Below are 22,802 nucleotides of genomic sequence, written 5' to 3'. Positions count from 1 at the left end.
CTTCCCGCTGACACCAGCGATGGGGCATTATTCCTCCCCCTGACACCAGCGATGGGGCATTATTCCTCCCGCTGACACCAGCGATGGGGCATTATTCCTCCCGCTGACACCAGCGATGGGGCATTATTCCTCCCGCTGACACCAGCGATGGGGCATTATTCCTCCCGCTGACACCAGCGATGGGGCATTATTCCTCCCGCTGACACCAGCGATGGGACATTATTCTTCCCGCTGACATCAGCGATAGGGCATTATTCCTCCCCCTGACACCAGCGATGGGGCATTATTCCTCCCCCTGACACCAGCGATGGGGCATTATTCCTCCCCCTGACACCAGCGATGGGGCATTATTCCTCCCCCTGACACCAGCGATGGGGCATTATTCCTCCCGCTGACACCAGCGATGGGGCATTATTCCTCCCGCTGACACCAGCGATGGGGCATTATTCCTCCCGCTGACACCAGCGATGGGGCATTATTCCTCCCGCTGACACCAGCGATGGGGCATTATTCCTCCCCCTGACACCAGCGATGGGGCATTATTCCTCCCCCTGACACCAGCGATGGGGCATTATTCCTCCCCCTGACACCAGCGATGGGGCATTATTCCTCCCCCTGACACCAGCGATGGGGCATTATTCCTCCCCCTGACACCAGCGATGGGGCATTATTCCTCCCCCTGACACCAGCGATGGGGCATTATTCCTCCCCCTGACACCAGCGATGGGGCACTATTCCTCCCCCTGTCACCAGCGATGGGGCACTATTCCTCCCCCTGTCACCAGCGATGGGGCACTATTCCTCCCCCTGTCACCAGCGATGGGGCACTATTCCTCCCCCTGTCACCAGCGATGGGGCACTATTCCTCCCCCTGTCACCAGCGATGGGGCACTATTCCTCCCCCTGTCACCAGCGATGGGGCACTATTCCTCCCCCTGTCACCAGCGATGGGGCACTATTCCTCCCCCTGTCACCAGCGATGGGGCACTATTCCTCCCCCTGTCACCAGCGATGGGGCACTATTCCTCCCCCTGTCACCAGCGATGGGGCACTATTCCTCCCCCTGTCACCAGCGATGGGGCACTATTCCTCCCCCTGTCACCAGCGATGGGGCACTATTCCTCCCCCTGTCACCAGCGATGGGGCACTATTCCTCCCACTGACACCAGCGATGGGGCACTATTCCTCCCCCTGTCACCAGCGATGGGGCACTATTCCTCCCCCTGTCACCAGCGATGGGGCACTATTCCTCCCCCTGTCACCAGCGATGGGGCACTATTCCTCCCCCTGTCACCAGCGATGGGGCACTATTCCTCCCACTGTCACCAGCGATGGGGCACTATTCCTCCCACTGTCACCAGCGATGGGGCACTATTCCTCCCATTGACACCAGCGATGGGGCACTATTCCTCCCATTGACACCAACAACCAGGGCTGGTGCAAGGATTTTTGACACCCTAGGCAAAACCTAGGCATACCTCTATAATGACTTTACAGATCGGCTGCAGCGGCTGGCTGAGTAACATGCAGCAGAGGCATCCCCTTAAATGTGAACGCTTTGTCTCAGCAGCACCCACTAATAACCTTTATTACAGAGGTATTTATCATACAGCATCGAAAAACGTACATAGCGCAGAGATGGAGAGTAGGGAAAACAGTGGCCGGGCGCTCTAAGCAGCAGTGCACCCTAGGCGGCCGCCTAGTGGTAGCACCGGCCATGCCAACGACGGGGCATTATTCTTCCGACTGACACCAACGACGGGGCACTGTTTCTCCAACTGATACTGGGGATGGGGCACTTTTCCTCCCACTGATACTTACAATTGGCACTATTTCTTGCAACGATACCCATGACGGGACACTATTTAGTCTCCTACTGACCAAAGTCATTATGCAATTTATTTACTGACACTGGCCAAAGTCCGGCCCTCCTAAGGTCTGAAGGACAGTCTGGGAAGTTTGGAGACCCCCCTGGGTTAGTACATGATCCCTTTGATTAGAACAAATCTGTTTTAAAACGTTGTGGGTTCAGCTTCCATCCGCTGAGTTGCTGTTCTGCTTACTTCTTCCATATCTTCCTGTTAGGTGAGTGTCGTGGCGCGGCAGCGAGGGGTCGAGCTGGTCCCGTACAAAACCAAATCCGGGGACCAGCTGGAGCTGCTCTACATGGGGAGTCACAGCGCTGAGGTTAGTCATTGTTCTGAATGAGCCCTTTTTGTCGAAGACCAACCCCGCTAAGCAGCGTTTGTAACTATATTATCATTTCTAAAAAATCTTTCACAATGTTTTTCTGGCCTTAACTGCCTGGGGGACACCGTGAGAATTTTATGTGTTTCCACTTTACAGGAGATCTTCCATGCGGAGCATCAGAGTAACATTATGAAGACCTGGATGCTGCGAGGCGCTGGCTGGTTCATGATGTTTATGGGCATCAGTCTTATGATCAAGATCTTCCATACACTGGGTGAGTTTTTATACAATTTGAACAATATACACGCCCATGCCACACCTAAGCCATGTAACTTAATGCCAGGAACCAGTTTAAAAGACTTTGTAGATTCGAGGTAAGCCCATAAAAACATCATATAAGTACCTTGGGCGTACATCCTCCTCTGCTATGGCTGCCCTGCTCATCTGTTTGACGGCCGGGTCCTGATCTGTATCTGAGAGCAGCTCTGTATGCACAAAACCTGTATACCATTTTTGCTGGCTTCATATATTAACACTATGCATTGTGATTAGTTCTTGTATGCACAGATCAAAGAAGTGTCCTTTTTGATCTGCATCTAGACAACATCTCAATTGAAAAATAAAATGAGATTTAGAATCTACAAAACAATTTTGCAAAAAAATAAATCGATTAAATACATTTTTTTTTTTTTTAACCCCAACATTTCATATTCCTGATATGTGCCTGCTGTACCATGTACTTGTATGAATATGTTTCCTGTTCTCTTTGTATTGCTTCCTTTATGTCAAATCCCTGATGTGGCGGAAACGTCCAAACACCCAGCTTGAGTGCTTCCGTTGGTATACAGCTTCCTCCAGTCTGGACATAGGAACCATATCTTAAAGTGGTTGTAAACCCTAGAAAGAAAAAAAAAAAAAAAAAAAAAAAACCTGCAAGACAAAGGCATAATGAGCTAGTATGCATAGCATACTAGCTCATTATGAATTACTTACCTGAGATCGAAGCCCCTTCAGCTGTCCTCGTACCCTGCTTCGGCGGCCGACATTGCTCCCGGAGTTACTGCCGGGTATCGCGGGCTCCGGCGCTGTGAACCGCCGGTAATGGCACAGTCTAACTGAAGCAACGGCACGTAAGTGCCGTTGCTTCAGTGCGCATGTGTCGATGACGTTGGCACATGCAAATACAGGGGATATCTCCTAAACCGTGCAGGTTTAGGAGATATCCAGTGTAGCTACAGGTAAGCCTAATTAATTATAGGCTTACCTGTAGAAAAAAGTGGTTGTAAAGGGTTTACAACCACTTTAATATTGCATAGCATACAAGACTAGTGGACATTAGCTTGTATGAGAACTGGAACGGTTTATTGAAAACACACAGAATTTATATAGTACACAATCACATTATTGTATGCAAAGACAACTGTATACAGGAATATAATTAACATAACTAAGGGACAGCCAACAAAAAACGTAAACATTAAGCTACTTAAACAAGCCACCTAGATCAATGGTCATCAACCCTGTCCTCAGGGCCCACTAACAGGCCAGGTTTTATGTATTACCTTGGGAAGATGCAGACTAGAATACTGCAATCACTGAGCAGCAAATGATATCACTTGTGATGTATTTCAGTTATCTTGCAAACCTGGCCTGTTAGTGGGTCCTGAGGACAGGGTTGATGACCACTGACTTAGATGACTCGGTGCCCACCCAGACTATTCAGCACCAAGCCCATCACCCCAAGTACAAAGTACAATACACATTATTATAAGCATAAACCTCCCACAATGGTTCGATAACAAGGTACAGTTGGTCACGATATCAATCACCTCTGCAAGAGATTATCAGACAGACAGAAACAATAGGTGACCTAAATTACACAATTAACGATGGGTGAAAGACACTTAGGGGGCACACTCTGGGAGAGACCTACTTACAATAAATACATTATAGCAGGAGACCCCAGACAGGTGGCTTGAGCTGGGGATATTAACATTTGCTATGAATGTCACAGTGTGAAGCAGGCATTGTTTGTAATGGGGCATCTAGGCCCTAAACTTGGTCCCAGGGCCTACATTCCCAGAGTCTGTATGTTTTGGGGAGACATGAACTTAAATTAAAAACATGACTTACTCCAAGGTTTCCTCAGGCATACACCTCCCAAAGAGTAGTGTTCCATTAAAAGCCAGGGCCCATAGTCAGTGGGTAAAAGGACACCTTGTAGTCCCCTTCAAAAGCCTCTGTCCAGGCTGGGTCTGTCACACCTGGTGTTCCTGCCAGTCCCTCTGCGTTCCTATTAAAACTGACCACACTAAGAACACACTGTGGTCAGTTGTCTAGCTGTGGTGCACTCCTCCAATGATCAGACTTGTCCTGACACACCTCCCCGTGCACATCCATTCACTGGGAAGCTCAATGTGCTGCTGTTTCTCTCCCGCAACCCCCCAGCTCTTATGCAGCTGAGAACAGAGGGAATATGATCACTTATAAAAAAAAAAAAAGGAAAAGAGGTATTATTTATAATGGGGTTTTTTTTTTTTTTTTTTTTTTAGATCTATACAAAAATGTTTTGCCTTTTCATTTTATATTTTAAACTGAATGGGTTGTTTTACAAGGTGATCATTTACAATCACTTTAAGGTCTCCTTGAAGCCAGACATTAAAATGCTGAGCAGAACAGTCAGGCAATTTAAGATGGAGGTTTGTAAAGGTAGCCTACGCGTTTCAGTATAGGCTTTTTGAACTTGAGTTCCATTTATGTTTCGGGAGAAATAGGAATATATATATATATATATATATATATATATATATATAATATATTCTCGAAAAAACATATATTTTTTTTTTAAAGTGATTGTAAACGATCACCTTGTAACAACTCATTCAGTTTAAAACAGAAATGAAAAACATTTTTGTATAGATATAAAACACATTAAAAACATATTTTTTTTCTTCTGTATAAGTGATCACATTCCCTCTGTACTCAGCTGCATGGGGAGTGTCAGGACAAGTCCGATCCTTGGAGGAGCGCACACTGAGTTCCTAGCACCACTAGAGAACTGACCACAGTGTGTTCTCCTGCCTAGTGTGGTCAGTTTTTTAATAGGCAAGCAGAGGGACTGACAGGAACACCAGGGAACACACAAAGGAAGCAATACAAAGAGAACAGGATACTTTCTCATACAAGTACATGGTACAGCAGCCACATATCAGGATTATGAAGTGTTGGGGTAACAAATGCTTTAACTCCAAGGTCACCGCACCCCCACCCCTTGAACGTTTGTTTAAAAAAAAATAAAAAATTTTAAGGCCCCTTTCACACTGAGGCGCTTCTAAACCGCCAGTAAAACACTGAGCGCTTTCGAAGAGCTTTTCAGGCGCTTTTAAAGAGCTTTCCATTAATTTCAATGGAGGGGGGGCGTTTTTTCCCCCGCCCTTTCAGCACACTGCCCCATTCTGAAATCATTCATTGATTTTAATGGAAATAGGTTTTTGTGTGCTTTTCGGGCGCTTTTTTTTTTTTTAGCGTGAAAGCGCCTCAGTGTGAAAGGGGTGTAAGGGGAGTGGGTACATTTTTTAACAGGAACCTGTTCCCATTTCCTCAATTTGTGCAAGAATGATGACCCCCCCCCCCCCAACCACTGCCTGCATCCCCTCCCCGCCTCACACGTCCCAGGAGGCTGCAGGACCAGTCTTCCTGCACCACACAATCTTGCACATGCACAGTGGGGCGCTGGCTCTGATTTCCTTTGGAAGTCACAGCCAGCTCACAAACCCAAGATGCCTGTGCTAGGGATCCGCAGGAGAAAGAAAAAGAAGCTGCAGGAAGACAGCGCTGCTGGACTCCAGGCACTGGTGGGTACCTGATTTTTAATGGTCACAGTATTTGTAACTGCTGACTTTTTTATGTTTTTAAAGTGGAAGTTTTGTCAGAAAATGCCCATTTTCCAGGTATAGCTAGGAAAAAAATTAATAATAAGTGCCTATGCAGTTTAACATCCAGTAATACACTGTCTCACCCTGCTCTGCACATGCTCAGTTGCTCTCCACTTTTGGCATTGTGACAAAAATTTTAGCCACTAGAGGCCAATCTGTTGACAGTTTAAAGATTTACTGCTGACAGCCTAAAGATTTCTTTTACACTACACAAAGCCGCGCTAAGGTTGACTATAGCGGTTGCTGCCTCCCCTCAAACTAACAGTCACCTAGGGGACTATAGATGTAAAATATTATATAACAAAGTGGGGTCAGTGGCGCTTCCTCAAACGTGCACATATATGCAAGGCATCCCTCAGAAACCTTCCCCAGAACAGCCCCCCTATAGATACTCTTAACTCCTCCCCCATACCCTTCTCCTCTGGTTAAGAGTATCTATAGGGGGGCTGTTCTGGGGAAGGTTTCTGAGGAATGCCTTACATATATGTGCACATTTGAGGTAGCGCCACTGACCTCACTTTGTTATATAATAGCCTAAAGATTTACTACTGCTCGGGCTCTGGGCTTCAGCAAAATGGCAGCCTCCAGCAAGAAGAAACAGGATCATTGCTGGAGGCAATTTGCAACACACTCATTTTGGTAGCATAATTTTATAAATGTGGAATGTATGTTGCTTGCTGCAGAATATTCCTTTTTCTTTTATCAAGTTATGAGTGAAGTTCTGCTTTAACAAAAAAGGGTGAAGTTCCCCGTTTAGTATTTTTTAAGTCATTGACACCGAACGAACTTGCATGCGCAGAAGTCAAAATTTGTGATTGGCATACCTGTGCCGTGAGGGTGACTCGGAGTACTAAAGTCATTGGATCCCAACCGCACACGACTGACATTGGGCCTCTTGAATAAAGTGAGTGTGCATTACCCATAGAGACCATACACAAGGGTGACCCCGCTCCAGGCTCCCGAGTAATTTACTCCCTCTCAGGTGCTTGTATCCTCATGGTTTGTCCAAGACTTAGGTATATGGAGTCCAAAAGAATGGCAGCCACACACCAAGCTTTTTTTTTTTTTTTTCCCCAAATCAACTTTATTAATCACAGCCCAACTTGCAGAAGATCCGGCTGAAGCATTTTGCTCTGAAGAGCCTGGTGTTCTGGACCAAAAAGCTTTACAGGAGGATTTTGTGTATGTTGTGCTGTGTAGGGCTGCAACTAACGATTATTTTCATAATCGATTAGTTGGCCGATTTTATTGTTTCGATTAATCGGTTACTAACCTTTAAAAAAAAAAAAAAGTAATTTTGCTGCAATTTGCATTTTTACATATTTTTTTGGCCAATTTGTTGTTGGGCAGATTAAAAAACACAAATTGTTATTACATTGCTTTTCTGCAGCTTCTCCATTGAAGTATATTGAACCGAAAAACCGAAATGGCACCATCTTGCATTAAAAAAAAAAAAAAGTCGTTGTCTTTTCCAAATTACGCAGCAGCTGAAAAAATCATGGATGTGAATGTGTCCCATAGGAAACCATGTAAATGAACTGTAGTGTGTTTCTGCAAAAATCACCAAAAAAAAAAAAAAGAGGTGTGACCCAGGCCTGAGATGTTTAGCAACATAATGGGGTTAAAAAAACAAAAATTTGTACAAAAAGAGCAAATAATCGCAACTGTTAAGCCCTTGTACACACGGTCGGACATTCCGACAACAAAATCCGTCTGATTTTGTACGAAACTGGTGTTGCATACACGCGGTCGGACAAAGTTGTCGGAAAATCCGATCGTACGTAACGTGATGACGTTATTTCGTTACAACGGGACTACATTCAGGCTAGTAGCCAATAGCTCTGGTCTAGGAATTTGATCTGAGCATGCGTGACCCTTTGTCCGATCGGAATTCTCTACACGCAATCGGACAAAGTCCAATCGGATCATGTTTGTCGGAAAGTTTTATAGCCCAGCTCTAAAACGTTGTCCATCGGATATTCCAACGGAAACAGGATTATCCGACAACACGGTCCGATCGGACATTTTCCGTCGGAATGTCCGACCGTGTGTACAAGGGCTAAGGGGTTCAGTTTTTACTATGGGACAGTGAAAGTAATATTTACAGTAGCGATTTGCTCTTTTTGTATTATAAAGGGCTCATTTTATTTGTTTTTTTAACCCCATTATGTTAGTGGCCGATTAATCGATTATGAAAATAGTAATCGATTATTTTCATAATCAATTAATTGTCGATTAATCGATTAGTTGTTTTGGCCCTAGTGCTGTGAACAATACAGTTGAACTTAATCATTCATATACTAACTGTGACCAACCGAGGGAGAGACAGAATCAGGCACCACATCCCTATATTATAGTGCAAACTAAAAAAGAAACAGAGTAGGACTTTTTAAGGTGCCGTTAATCATTGTATTTGATTCATGGCATCTTGAAAGTCCAATTCTGTTACTTTTTTTTTTTTTTTTTGGTGTCCTTTATCATTCTTTTCACAGCCCATAGCAACTCTTCCCACAGGTGAGCATAGTTCTAAGTGAAATGCGTCAATGGGAGGAGTTTCTGCTGACTGTAATGTGAACAATAAAGTTGATAGAAAAATCCACCCCCTTATTTACTTACCTGTTTCTGAAGAACAGCAGCTGGAATCTTGTTTGCTTTGGGCATGGACTCTTCCCTTAGAAGTTCAGCACCCATTGCCGTTCTTTTAAATGTCTCTAGAAACTTAATCATACAGTCAGATGTGTATGTGTAGATTGTAATTAAAAGCGCTGTCCATTTTTCTCTGCAGTGGATTGGTTCCCCATTGTTCGTGATCTCGTCAATCTTGGACTCAAACTCTTCGCTTTGTGTTTGTCTTCTTCACTTTCCCTGCTGACCATTGCTGCCGGTTGGTTCTTCTATCGCCCTTTGTTGTCGTTACTACTGAGTGCCATCGCAGTTGGTATTATATTCCTCGCTCGAACACGTGTGCCATCCAAGAAGCACCAATAAGAAGTGCTCTGTGGTCTTCATGCAGTATTGCTTAGGGCTTGAAGCTGGTAATGGGGTTACTGTACCCAGACTATAACTCTGGGGTGATTCATGCAATAATATATTCTTTATCACTATGCAATTTATTTTTATACACATGTATTGTGTTTTGTAGTGCATTTTGTATTTATATGTTATACTGAGCTAAAGGGGATTTGAAGGGCTGAAAAAAAAAATGTAAAGAGAGAACTGTGAGCTTAAATGAGAAGTTCGCCTTTTGGAACATGCTATGCTAATTATGGGTGGAACATGTTACATGTTCCAGCTCTGGGCCCACCAGTTCCCCCCGCTCCCCCTTTCAGTGTGACAGCGGGCGGGGGATCTTCTCCTAAGACCCACTGTCACTGTTAGAAAAGAGTGTGGCCTGTGGGGCTCCTGCCACACATCCGTGGTCATTCATTCACAGTTTCCTGTGAATGAATGAACTACAAGTACTGTCAGACACCGTGGCTGACAGCTTGTAGTTCTGAATGAAGATCGTCTTGTAGTTCATTCACAAGCCCTGCAGGTACAGGCAGAAAGGTGCAGGGCTTTCCTGTAGAAGCCTCACGATGCAACCCTGACCCGCTGATCACAAGTGAAATGCTTTTCCAGGCTCCTGCAGGAAAAATAATAAATGCATTTTTTTTTTCTGCAAAAGTACTGTATGTGTATTTAATATTTTTATTAAATTTTTTTCAGGAAAGATGAACTTCTCCTTTAAGTTTGCTAATTGTGCAGTTGGTCATGTTAATCCTCAAGGTATAGTGCTTCCCAAGTCATTATTGACCAAGTATTTAAAGTGTTTACCTTTTCAGGAAAAATTAGAAGGTGAACAAGCGCTGTACAATTTCCCCATCCCCCAATCTCCACTGTACTTAAAAAAAAAAAAAAAAATTAAAAGTCAGCAGCAACAAATACTGCAGCTGCTGACTTTTAGTAATTGCACACTTACCTGTCCCAGGGGTCCAGCGATGCAGGGGAACAAAGCCCCGCTCGTCTCCCCCTCTGCGGTGCCGACATTGTCACTGTGGGCGCCTGGCTGTGGCTTCACAGATGGGCATGCACTGTGCATGCGCGAGCCGCGCTGGCCCAATCATCTGGGACCTGTGACGTGTCCCAGATGATTGCAGAGAGGTCAACTGACGTCTGGCTCCGGTGCCCCGGGAGGAAGTGGGAGCTGGAACCCTCTTTTTAGAGGGTTTACACCCCCCCCCTCCAACAAATGAAATGCCAAATGTGGCATGTCAGGGGGTCACCTTCCCTTAAAGCAGAAGTTGCATTTTTGGGTGGAACTCCACGGGTGATGAGCTGTTAGTGCCCACGCAGACAGTGTAGTAGTCCAGGGATTCGAAATCACCGCTCTTCTTTCTGCAGCACTTCTGGGATGGATCAGAGCGATTTTGATTGGTCAGCACTGGCACAGAGAATTTCCCCAATCCATCACAGATGGCCTGTATAAAGAAGTGGGAGAAGAGCAGGGAGTTCAAAGCCCCTGGGCTGCTATACAGGCTGTGTGGGAACTGGCAGCTCATCACCCATGGAGGTAAGTACGGTGGAGACCGGGAGGGTATATGGCATGTGTTTTTTTTTAATTTTGTCTGAAAATGTGAACTAACCCTTTAAGCTACAACGATGACCACACAGCTAGCATTTTACCAGGATGTCAGTGTTTGAACTCTTTTTCTGTTTTTCTCATGGCACGTTTCATTCATTGGGATTGTAGGCCCTGGTGTACACTGGCTTTTGTTACCTAAAAGAGAATTGTTTTGTGGTTGTGATTTCTTGGGGGGGGCACGCAATTTACTAAAACGGGAGCAGACTGGGTACTATGCACAGCTGCTCCAGTTTCAATCAACTTCTAGATTTGGAATAGTTTCCATTCATAGCGGCTCCAGATTCTGTCTGCTCCTTTTATGCACGTTGCATTTTTGTTATCTGCATTTGCAGGCTGATCGGATCTTTGTAGCAGAATTCTAGTTTTCACAATGAAATGACGTCTTTTGTCCCCAAGCCATTTTTTGTTTGTTTTGTTAGCTCTCACTTACCCTCCTCCCTGACCGTGGTGGTGAATATGCCTCCTCTTTGGTGTGAATTTCAAAAGATGTAAACCCAGTGCTGGGCTCCCTCTTACATCCAACAAGACAATCCAGTGGACTGCAGAGGAGCCATATTTCCCATGATACCCCACTGAATGGCGCTTATTTTGCTTCTCTGGGCGGCCCCTCATTACATTGCGATGAGGAAAAGGGAGAGAAGGTGGTTTTTGGCTAGAGGTGTGTGGGAGCTCAGGAATGCCCTACATTACATCACTGCCAGGAAGGATTGATGGAGGCCAAGAGGTGTGTGAGAGCACAGGACCATCCTACATTACATCTCCATTAGGGGGAGACGGAGAGGGATCTTTGGGCAAGAGGTGTGGGGGAGGATAGGACCACCCTACTTTACATCACCCAGAGGTGTCGGACGGAGAGGGATCTTTGGGCAAGAGGTGTGGGGTAGAATAGCAACACCTTACATTACATCACCATTAGGGGGAACAGAGAGGGATCTTTGGGCAAGAGGTGTGGGGGAGAATAGCACCACCCTACATTACATCACCATTGGGGGGGGGATTATGGAGAGGGATCTTTGGGCAAGAGGTGTGTGAGCATAGAACCACCCTACATTACATCACTAACAGGAAGGAGGGTGAGAGAGAGAAAGCAGGGTGTGTGGGAGTACAGGACCACCCTTTATGACATCACCGTTTGGAGGGACGGAGAGGGATGTTTGGGCAAGAGGTGTGCAGTAGTAGGGGAACACCCTTCATTATATCACCGCTAGGTCATCCCTTCCACACAGCAACAGAGTTGAGGCTGTCAATCAGCTGAAGGCCCATCTCCTGTCACCATTTTTCTCTTGGTGTCAGGAAAAACTTGTCAGAACTGACGAGCTAAAAAGGAGAGGAAGGAAGCAGCAGACAGAAATGACACTTGGTGCTCTGAATTGAGACAAGTACACATTATAGAGGAATATGTTTTGTTCATATTTCACATCATAAGGTTTACAACCAGTTTAATTTTATACCACTGTAAAACCAAAGATTATATATATATATATATATATATATATAAACTGCATAGGATAAAATATCTCACTTGTCTTCTGAAGGTAAAAGTTATTAAAGTGCTGTTGCCAGTAACTACAAATCGGCATAAAGGTTTTGTTTTTTCCCTCCTATGATTTTATATTCTCAACTGAAATCTGATTGGTTGTGAACAGCAATATCTGTTATATTTGCACTATGAAGACTTGAATCTGTGCTCACAATTTTTTTTTGGTCTACCCGCTGCATCTATGTACTAAATTGGTATTATTCTAATATGATACCAGGACACTTGGCGATCCCACCCACTGTACCAGCACAACTGTCACTTGAAGCTTGTTATTGTGTGTGTTATAATAAAAGGCCTTTTTTTAAAAAAAAGAACTTTGTATTTTTGATTAATTCTTTAACAATCAATAATTAAAGAAATAGGATCACTATTTATTGTTTGTATTTTTTTTTTTTTGCATGCATGTCCACATTTATTATTAAATGTTATTTCATACCAATTGATTTGCTAAATTCTGGTGGTGTGCTTCATATAAAGTCCCAATATCCCCCTTTTTTCCACTATTTATTTACATCTCAGAGGGACATATCATTGCATATTTTCCTCATGACCAGAATCACTGCAATTCTAATATTAAAGGTTATTTTATTTTAAAATATCTGCTTTGTGTAATGGTTTATCACAAAGCAGCCCCGATCCTTTTCTTCTGGGGTCCCCCGCCAGTGCTCCTGTCTCCTCTTCTTCAGCACTTCCTGTTAGGGGCACTCGTGCGGGCTCACTCCCGAGCTGCCTTGTCTGTGTCCATGGACACAGACCGGCTGGCTCGGCCCAGCCCCCCCACCGTCGCCATCTGGTCCACGGCCAGCTCTATGGTAAACCGCCAGTGTCAGCGGTTTCATTCTCTGGTTTCCCGATCACACTGGAGAGGCCGGAGACGCACCGGAGGGTGGCAGGTGGGGGCCGATCCCTCCCGCCACCTGTAAAAGTCATCAAGCGGCTAAACAGCCCCTATGATGGCGTTTACATGGCAGGGAATCGCCGGCTGAAAAAAAAAAAAATTAAAAAAAAATCTGATGCCTGAAGCTGCACCCATCATTCAGATATCGCTACTTAAAGTCCAGGACGTTTTTATGACGGCCTACGGTCGGCAAGTGTTTAATTTACGTTTTTACGGAGAGGGCTGGGACCAGAGCTATGGCACTCTGCGGCTGCTGAAGCGGAGACCAGAAGGTCCAGCATCAGAGTCGCATGCAGCTGCTGTGCCCGCCCAGATTTACAGAAACTTGTGAGAGTAAAATCTGGTTCAGCTTTACATAGAAACCAATCGGCTTCCAGGTTTGTTTGTTTTTGGTCAGCGCTTAAATGAACAAGCTGAAGTTAGAAGCTGATTGGCTACGATGCACAGCTACACCAGATTTTGCACTCTCCAGTTTTAGTAAATCAACCCCATTGTGCTTTGTGTTTATATAAACTCATTCACAAAATACAAAGGCTCCTGTGAATGGACAGAAGAGGGGGGCAGAGATGCTGTGTGTGAGAAGACAGCATCTTTTCTGTCAGAGCTCTGGGGCGCTGTACTCCCGGAGCTCCATAAAACAAATATGTAAATTAGAGAGAAGTCCAGGAGGTGGCATGTGCCTTCTTAGACTTAACTCATAGTATGCCATATGCACATTTTTACAGATTGTCTGAATCCTCGGCGTTCAGCTTTAAACTGTATTCACACTTTTGGGAATGTGGCATATAATCATTCATTTTAAAGAGGAAGTAAACCCTGATGAGTTTCATTCCCTGCAAAGGTAAAGCATAATGGACTACTATGCATCGCATACTACCCCATTATGTGTCACTTACCTGACACAGGAGCCAGCAAAGTCATCGCTTTCCCCTGTAGTCCGCCGCATCCATCTTCTCGGTGGGTCTTGCTGCTCCACCGCTGTCATTCGGCGAAGCAGTCACTCCCGCGCATGCGCACGGGAGCCGCCACGCACGGCATATCGCCGTTGACGGCGGCGAGCGATGCCTGTCTTTCAGCAAATATCTCCTAAACCGTGTAGGTTTAGGAGATATTTCTTGGACCTTAATCTAGGCTTACCGTGTAGGTTTAGGAGATATTTCTTGGACCTTAATCTAGGCTTACCTGTAGGTCAAAGTGTGTTTGTAAGGGTTTAGAACTTTAAAGGCCCATCCAAAATTAAAATCCCCCCCCCAAAAAAAAATGCACGTGTGTTACTTGTCCCTTGAATATCAATAACAACAAATTTACAAACTTGTATTTACTTCTCTGAATAGAAAATGTACATGACTTTATCTTTTCAATATAAACAAAACTAATATCTCTACATTAGAGAAAACTGTTGTCAGTTATTAGAAATGGGAAGGACTTCAGCCTTAAACAACCCCGATTCCTCCCAGCTGCTAAAGCTTGCTGTGACTTGTAGTTCCCCTGCAGCAGGAAAAGAGCAGATGGTCCACGATTGGTGGGGATTTATAGCATTGATGTTGTCAGAGTTTCTCAAATGGGAACAAATGCTTCTCCTCCCCCTTCTTCTCCCTCTTGCTCTTTCGTTTGGCTTTCCCCACCTGCAGCTCCTCCGCCTGGCGGTTTTGAGGCCAGGAGATGGCGGTGTCCTGCGCTGGGGTCTCAGATGCTGGTTTTTCCTCCTCCTCCTCATCAGATGAGAATCCTTCTTCCCCGCATGCTGGGTGTGGATGATCTGCATCCTGTTATTAAAAAAATAGACTGAAGTGACAGGCAGAATCATGTTCATTGCTGTCTGGACGTTGGTGGTGGACAGCTCAATAATCAAGTAGAATGATCTAGACCTACTGCACAATGACTGAGCATACACATTAAAGAGGAGTTCCTGCCTGTGCAAAAAAAAAAAAAAAGTCAGCAGCTACAAACACTGTAGCTGCTGACGAATAGTATAAAGGACACTTACCTGTCCAGGGATCCTGAGATGTTGGCACCCCAAGCTGATCCTTCAGTTGGCTCCGTCTGCAGGCTCCGGCATCTTCACTAAGGGAAAGCCTTGCAAAAAGTGCACTACTTTTGAAAACTCACTGAAACTTAAGTACCATGCGATCCGGTGTGAGCAAATGCAATGCGTTTGGGGTGTCAATAACTTAAAAGTGATTGTAAAGTCTCGTTTTATCTTCTATGAAAATAACAAACATGTTATACTTGCCTGCTCTGTGCAGTGATTTTACACAGAGCAGCCCCGATCCTTCTCTTCTCAGCTCCCTGGCTGGAGCTCCTGGCCCCTTCCTCTTGTTGTGTTCCCCCACAGCAATCAGCTTGCTATGGGGGCACCCGAGCCGAGCTGCAGCTATGTGTGTCCATTCATAAATAGAGCCGCGGCTTGGCCCCACCCCCTCTTTCTTTCTCCTGATTGGCTAACTGAGTTTGACAGCAGCAGGAGCCAATGATGCTGCTGCTGTGCCTCAGCCAATCAGGAAATGAGTCCCGGACGGCCCAAGCACTCGTGAACATCGCTGGATAGAGATGGGGCTCAGGTAAGTGTTAGGGGGATGAAGGGGGCTACCACACACAGAAGGATTTTTATCTCAATGCATAGAATGCGTTAAGATAAAAAAAAAAAAAAAAAAAACCTTCTGCCTTTACAATCACTTTAATATCAACACCGCTGCAGACCACAACTGCAAAGTGATTTGAATGTGGTGCAGGAAACACGCACAGAATGTGGGTTTCCCGCACCGTGCTCTGGTGTGAAGGGGCCCGTACTAAAGATGTAGAGGTTTACTTATTGAAGTTTAGGTATGCCTAGCCTTATAAAAAAAAAGAAAAATAGGTTTGCCTCATGACCCCCCCCCCCCCTGCTCTCACCGCTGCAAATACTCCCCCCACCACCCACCTACTTTAATCTTGCTGCCAAATGCACCCCCTACTCCCAGTATACTGCCAAAACCCTGCCCATGCCACCCACCCATGCCATTCCAAAATGTTCCCTGCTTTCACTACTCTGCCAAACACCCCAACTTCTGCCATCACTCTGCCAGCCCCCACCTCTCCATGCCCTCAGCATACCCTCTCCCCCTGGCTTTCAACACCCTGCCATCCGCCCCCCCCCCCCCCCCCCCACCACTTGCAGCACTATGCCAAATGCCCCCTTTTTCTCTCACTCTTCTGTGCCAAACACCCCACCTGCTCCCATCACTCTGTCAGACCCCAATGCCCATATTCCCAGCACTCCGCCCTTTCTCCTGGCTCCGAACACCCTCTCTCTTTTTCAGGACTATACCAAAATGCCCCCCCCCTATTGCTCATTCTGGAATGGCACACCTTTTGACAATATGGCGATTCATCTGCAGGCTAAAACTCCTGAAAAATCAGTTCTACTCTACGGCTATAGTATTTCAGTTGGTTCTTGATCACATTGGGATGTTCCCGCTTCTCCATAATGAAAATTATATTACAGATCTAATAGGGAGAGAGGGGACTATGAAATCTCTATACATAGAAGGCCAAAGAATTCCTCATTGTACTTCTTCCATCACTCACCTTATTGCCATAGCGTGCTTTTAATCTCTCCCGGATCAGAAGTCCCTTGACCAGCAGCTTCCAGTTCCCCAAGACTCGCTTTTCCCGCTTCTGCAGCACAAGAACAGATTAGTTGGTTATATGGCCAGCTTGGCCCCAGAATTAGCACCAGGGGAGATGCTGGGAGCCCAGACAGCGGGGTGAGAATACATGCATCCCCATGCAGATCTGTTTTACTGCAAGGACTCACCTCCTTCTGCTTGCGCTCGATCTCAACCTGTTCGTTCTCCCAGGCGCTCATCAGGATGTCCTTGTGCTCCTCACACACTATGTAACCGTCCGTCCTGGAAAAAAACGCGTCGCACTTAACTGATGTAAAATATTGCTCAGAGCTGCCACACACATTACAATCTTTTAATACAGGAGCAGGAAAATATGTTAGGTACAGGATAAAAGTGACCCCACACACAAAGGTAGGACAGGCTCCAGTCCTGTACTGAAATGGCCTACTCTGATGCACACTGTGAGCTTCTCATAATGTGCGTCACAAGCTGCAGCAAGTCCGATAAAGCCTACATTTCCTGGTTGGACATCCAGTATTAGATAGCCCTTTCCTCTCCAGCCTGACCCTTTCATTGGATTTCAATTCTTTCAAATCATGGAGGCTCAGCATCACACGCAGATGTTCTGCATCTAAATAAACCGCCTAAGATAGCTCACCCATCAAGGCATTTTGATATTTGCATAACTCCTCCCAAGAGCCAGCCCACTGCTTACATCAGGGGTGAGGGCTCATGAGAGAATAATGAGGCTGGGTGCTGTGATGTTTTCAGTGTGCTATGTACAGATTCCTGCTGGCACAGTAACTGGTGTGGTGGTGATCAGGGTAACTAACTGGTGTGGCAGTTATTAGGGACAACAGGACTGGTGTGGCGGTGATCAGGGACAACAGGACTGGTGTGGCGGTGATCAGGGACAACAGGACTGGTGTGGCGCTCATCAGGGACAACAGGACTGGTGTGGCGCTCATCAGGGACAACAGGACTGGTGTGGCGCTCATCAGGGACAACAGGACTGGTGTGGCGCTCATCAGGGACAACAGGACTGGTGTGGCGCTCATCAGGGACAACAGGACTGGTGTGGCGCTCATCAGGGACAACAGGACTGGTGTGGCGCTCATCAGGGACAACAGGACTGGTGTGGCGCTCATCAGGGACAACAGGACTGGTGTGGCGCTCATCAGGGACAACAGGACTGGTGTGGCGCTCATCAGGGACAACAGGACTGGTGTGGCGCTCATCAGGGACAACAGGACTGGTGTGGCGCTCATCAGGGACAACAGGACTGGTGTGGCGCTCATCAGGGACAACAGGACTGGTGTGGCGCTCATCAGGGACAACAGGACTGGTGTGGCGCTCATCAGGGACAACAGGACTGGTGTGGCGCTCATCAGGGACAACAGGACTGGTGTGGCGCTCATCAGGGACAACAGGACTGGTGTGGCGCTCATCAGGGACAACAGGACTGGTGTGGCGCTCATCAGGGACAACAGGACTGGTGTGGCGCTCATCAGGGACAACAGGACTGGTGTGGCGCTCATCAGGGACAACAGGACTGGTGTGGCGCTCATCAGGGACAATATGACTTGATGTGATCAGACATAATGACATATAGTGATATCAGAGCAGCCAGGTATTGTACATAAACTCCGCCCCACACAAGGTACAGTTCTGGAAGCACATAGTACAGGTATATCCTCCTGGAATGAGAGCGCCCCCACCTGACCATTTATGTACATTGACCAGGCAGGAAGTAGTTCAGTTGTAAAAACAGATATAAGAGGAAGTGTATGTGTGTTGGTCACTGCAGCCACTTTCCAGCGACCATGCTGCAGCCTGAACAAGTACCGACCTGCTCGCTGTGTCCGCTCTCATGTAAGCTCGACACAACTAAGCCTCAGCCTCCGCCTCCTGGACGGGTCTAATCACCATGTACACTGCCGGAATTCGGTACAGACCCCCCTCCCCGCTACAATGACCGAGGGCCCTTCAGCCTTACACAGGGTGCGAATATCCACCGTGGAAGTCAAATCCGGTGATGGCGTGGACGCAGTCGATGTCCAGCTTCCTGGCCACGCGGTGCAGGTTAGGCATTTGCATGTGAACGCAGCCGATCGGCAACATGGAAGGCTTGAACAGGTAAACGTTTCCAAACTCGTTGCGGGGAACCTGCAAATAAAGCGAAGAGCAGACAAGATGATGGAGAGTCTCCTTCAGTGGGACCGGAGGTGACCCCGAGCACAGCGACTCACCTTCCCATCCACAGCCACCGGCGGCTGATAATCCTCCGTCTGCCACGGGCCAAACAGAGCGAGGTCATTGCTGTCCCTCTTCTCCGGATCCGCCATACGGGCTTTCCTCGCTCGGTTGGACTGTCCTTTTACCATCTGTGCAGCAACCAGAGAAATGCTGACACCGAGAAATGGACAAAGTGCACTCACTTTATACATGTAAGGTAAACGCTGAACTCTAGACCACAGGAATAAACACCCAGCTAGATAAAATACATTGATGGGACCCAAAGAATTTGTATTTCTGTCCATCCAGTCTTGAGATTTACACTCTCTGCCACACAGCTCAGCAGGCTGGACTTTATTCTCAGATGCATTTAAGTAGCACCTGCAGGTCTCGTCCCTCCCTCAGCCTGTGAAAGGAGAAGCGGCAGAGTGATTAACTCCTCTCCCCTATCTGCATGGGCATTGCACTGCAGCACCTTGTGCTGCTTCTCTCTCCCAGTTTGAGCTCTGCTGTATAGGATACTGCAAGAGCATTATCCCAAGTCATATTAAGATACTTAAAGAATGCATTAAAGAGGAACTGCAGTCTGCTCACATGCTTTGTAATAAAAACATCTTTGTCATTCTGAAGCTTCCCTTCAACCACTTTGCATATTATTTTATATATACTGTAATTCTGTACTTGGCAAACATGCTGCAGAAATCTCCCTCTGCTGAGTCTGGCTGCAGCCATTTTAACTGTGGGCAGCTGAAGCTGCTGCCTGTTCACTTCCTGGATTTACATAGAGGCATACCTCCAGCTCTGCCGCTCTCATTGGCCCTCTTATGACTCACTCACCCACCCCTCCCTTCCTGGCAAATTCTCAGTGAGAGAAAGAGCTGCGCATGATGTCATAAGCCTAGGCTAACGACCAGACAAGCAACAGGAAGTGGGCTGTATAAGGTATTTATTGGCAAAAAAAAAAAAAAAAAAGTTTTACTATCCAAAAAGGTAAAAACAACAACAAGGGCAGAAGATTTCATAGATGGGAAGATGAAAAAAAAAAGATTAAATTCCACTTTAAGGTAAAAAGTAGTAGCACAGAGACCGATGTCTCACCGAGAGCCCCAGGCACTGTACTAACTATCGGGACCTGGAACACCCGATTTCGGGTCACCTAATCAGCTATCATAGTGATCAGTCAATGTGAGGCCTGCCCCATGTTCTCTCTCTCTGACTGGAGGAGAGAGATACATTGTATCTCTCTCTCCTTGCAGAGAGAGAGGAAAAAAAAAAAAACTGTGTGTAAAAATAAAATAAAAAAATATATATAATAATAAATAAAATAAAAATACCTAGATCAAGGTTTTATCTAGGTCAGTGCCAGGGTTAGTATTTGGGTCAAGGTCAGAGGCAAAGGTCAAGGTCACTTTTTTGTGGGGGGGGGACAGGATTTATTATTTTTTTAACCATTTAAGGACCAGAAGATTTGCCCCCTTAAATGACCAGGCCCTTTTTTGCGATACAGGCACTGTGTCATTTTAACTGACAATAGCGCGACCGTGCGAGGCTGTACCCAAACAAAACTGATGTCCTTTATTTCCCCACAAATAGAGCTTTATTTTGTTGGTATATATTTTACTTTTTGCTATAATAAATATCCCAAAAAATAAATAAATAAATAAAATAACTGCCTTCATCAGTTGAGGCCAATATATATTCTTCTACATATTTTTGGTAAAAAAAATAAATAAAAATAAATATCGCAATAAGCGTATATTGATTGCTTTGCGTAAATATAGTGATTTATGGCATTTTTTTTTCTTTACTGCCAATGGCGGTGATCACCATTACCATCAATGCAGCAGCCTTCCCACTGCCATCAGTGCAACTTGATCGATACCCATCTGCAGCCTAGAGAGGACAGGGAGGGGGGCGGGACGAGCGCCAACAGATTACATACAGTGAGAATCTCCTATGATAGACAGAACAGTGATCCAATGGAGGCCCAGGAGACGGGAACTTCCTATTACAGAGGCCGCCAAGGAAACTGGAGATTCTTACTGTATGTAATATGACGGCGCTCATCCCGCCGCCCTCCTGCCTCCGAGGCAGCTAAAATTGAATTATTGGCGTATAACACGCACACTCTATTTGCACCTGATTTTCAGGGTGAAAAGGTGCATTTAATTTTTTTTTTCTTTTTTTTACTATTTTGGGCCAGTTTTCCTTTAACCACTTGAGGTACGCGCTATAGCCGAATGACGGCCACAGCGCGGACCTGAATTTCCAGGAGGCCGTCATAGGACGCCCTCCTCTTTGCACGCTCCCTGCAGGGCGCGCAAGGAGTGCGCTGTGATCACCGAGTCACGAGACTTGAGTGATCACCGATCCGAATAAGGGGCCAATCTCTATTTGTGGGAAAAAAATGATAAAAACTTCATTTGGGTACAGTGTTGTATGACCGCACAATTGTCATTCAAATTGCATTAGTGTTGAAAGCTGAAAATTGGTCTGGACAGGAGGGGGGGGGGGGGGGGTTCCTAGTAAGCAAGTGGTAATAATGGAATGAAAAAAATAAAAATAAGGAAATACTCATTACCATTTACCACCAAATGAAAGCCCAATTTGTCCTGAAAAAAACGCGGTGTATTCCACCTGAATGCACAAAGTATATGTACACTTTTGCTAACTCATGTCAAAGTTGCAAAATTGTGTTTAGGCATTAACATTGGTTTGAATTAGTTTTTTTTCAGTTGTGCATGTATGTGAAGCATCACCTCAACGGAAGATGTGGGCACACAAAAGGCATTGGTTACCTTGTAAGGCACTTCTCCCAGTCGCACCACACGGGCCTCCTTCAACCAGGTGTCTTTGGAGTGCAGCGTCCGAACACACGACCTGAAGGATAGATCACAATCAACTCTGTGCAAAATTGACATGGCCAGTTGCGGGGAACCCCACTGCACACGTCTCATATCACTGCTTCCAGCAAGGCGGAAAATACATGAAATGGGCACACCCCTCCACATGACGGCGCTCAGGTGTCTCCAATGAAGAGTACTACTGATACTACAGCATACAAAAGACATTATAGACACTTGTGCCCTCCCAACCTTAAGATAACAATTTGGGGTGTCGTGGACTAGAGTCTGAATTCATGGAGACAGAATAGTCCTGGTGACTGCAGGAGCATAGCTGGTATAGGGCCACCGTGTACAATAAAAACATGGTGTGACCAGCTTGGGGTGGAGGAACTTGGGTGTCCTTCACTGAGCCCTGACCTCAACCACACTTGACACCTTTGGGATGGATTGGAACGCCAATGGCAAGCCAGATCTTCTCACCCAACATCAGTACCTGATCCTCACAAACACTCCAACATCTAGTAGAAAGTCTACCCAGAAGAGTGGAGGATGTTATAGCAGCTAAGCGGGCCAACTCCATATTAATGGCCATGGTTCTGAAATGTCCACGAAGCTCATAAATTGTACGTCTGATGGTTGGGTGTGCACAAACCTGAGCTACACAGTATATTAGTCCCCTCTACAACCAAAAAACCCCCAAAAAATAGTTTTGTCCAAAAGACACAATTTTTTTTATTTTTGGTCCTCTTCACAAATTTACCCACTTGCTGACACACACATATACCGTATTTGCCGGTGTATAAGACGACCCGGCATAAAAGACGACCCCCTAACTGTACAGGTTTTTAAAATGTTTTGCCCGTACTCACCGTTTAAGACGACCCCCCATTCCGATGCTTCCGACGCTTCATATCCCTCTTCATCGT

The 22,802-nt window shown here is 45.9% G+C and overlaps 2 protein-coding genes across 3 annotated transcripts in view; one reads left to right on the top strand and one right to left on the bottom strand.

The window, feature by feature from the left end:
- The window catches only part of TMEM43 (transmembrane protein 43), a 38,025-nt gene extending 25,366 nt beyond the window's left edge, over positions 1-12,659 (top strand). For both annotated transcript variants that reach the window (XM_077451620.1, XM_077451621.1), the window contains 3 exons: positions 2,086-2,187; positions 2,347-2,464; positions 8,911-12,659. In XM_077451620.1, coding sequence (XP_077307746.1) covers positions 2,086-2,187; positions 2,347-2,464; positions 8,911-9,113 — 423 coding nt within the window. In that variant the 3' untranslated portion in view covers positions 9,114-12,659. The remainder of the gene's footprint in view (positions 1-2,085; positions 2,188-2,346; positions 2,465-8,910) is intronic.
- Positions 12,660-14,490: 1,831 nt separating this feature from the next.
- XPC (XPC complex subunit, DNA damage recognition and repair factor) overlaps positions 14,491-22,802 on the bottom strand; it is a 34,959-nt gene continuing 26,647 nt past the window's right edge. The window contains exons 11-16 of the mRNA XM_077451619.1: positions 21,829-21,910; positions 19,045-19,179; positions 18,792-18,961; positions 16,984-17,077; positions 16,755-16,844; positions 14,491-14,953 (exon numbers count right to left, since the gene is read on the bottom strand). Coding sequence (XP_077307745.1) covers positions 14,735-14,953; positions 16,755-16,844; positions 16,984-17,077; positions 18,792-18,961; positions 19,045-19,179; positions 21,829-21,910 — 790 coding nt within the window. The 3' untranslated portion in view covers positions 14,491-14,734. The remainder of the gene's footprint in view (positions 14,954-16,754; positions 16,845-16,983; positions 17,078-18,791; positions 18,962-19,044; positions 19,180-21,828; positions 21,911-22,802) is intronic.

The sequence above is a fragment of the Lithobates pipiens genome, unplaced genomic scaffold (assembly GCF_037356315.1).
Source record: "Lithobates pipiens isolate NorthernLeopardFrog02 unplaced genomic scaffold, aLitPip1_a1.2 Scaffold_23, whole genome shotgun sequence".
Lineage (NCBI taxonomy): Eukaryota > Metazoa > Chordata > Amphibia > Anura > Ranidae > Lithobates > Lithobates pipiens.
The sequence above is the reverse complement of the archived record's forward strand: the minus strand, read 5'-3'. Positions and strand labels throughout refer to the sequence as shown.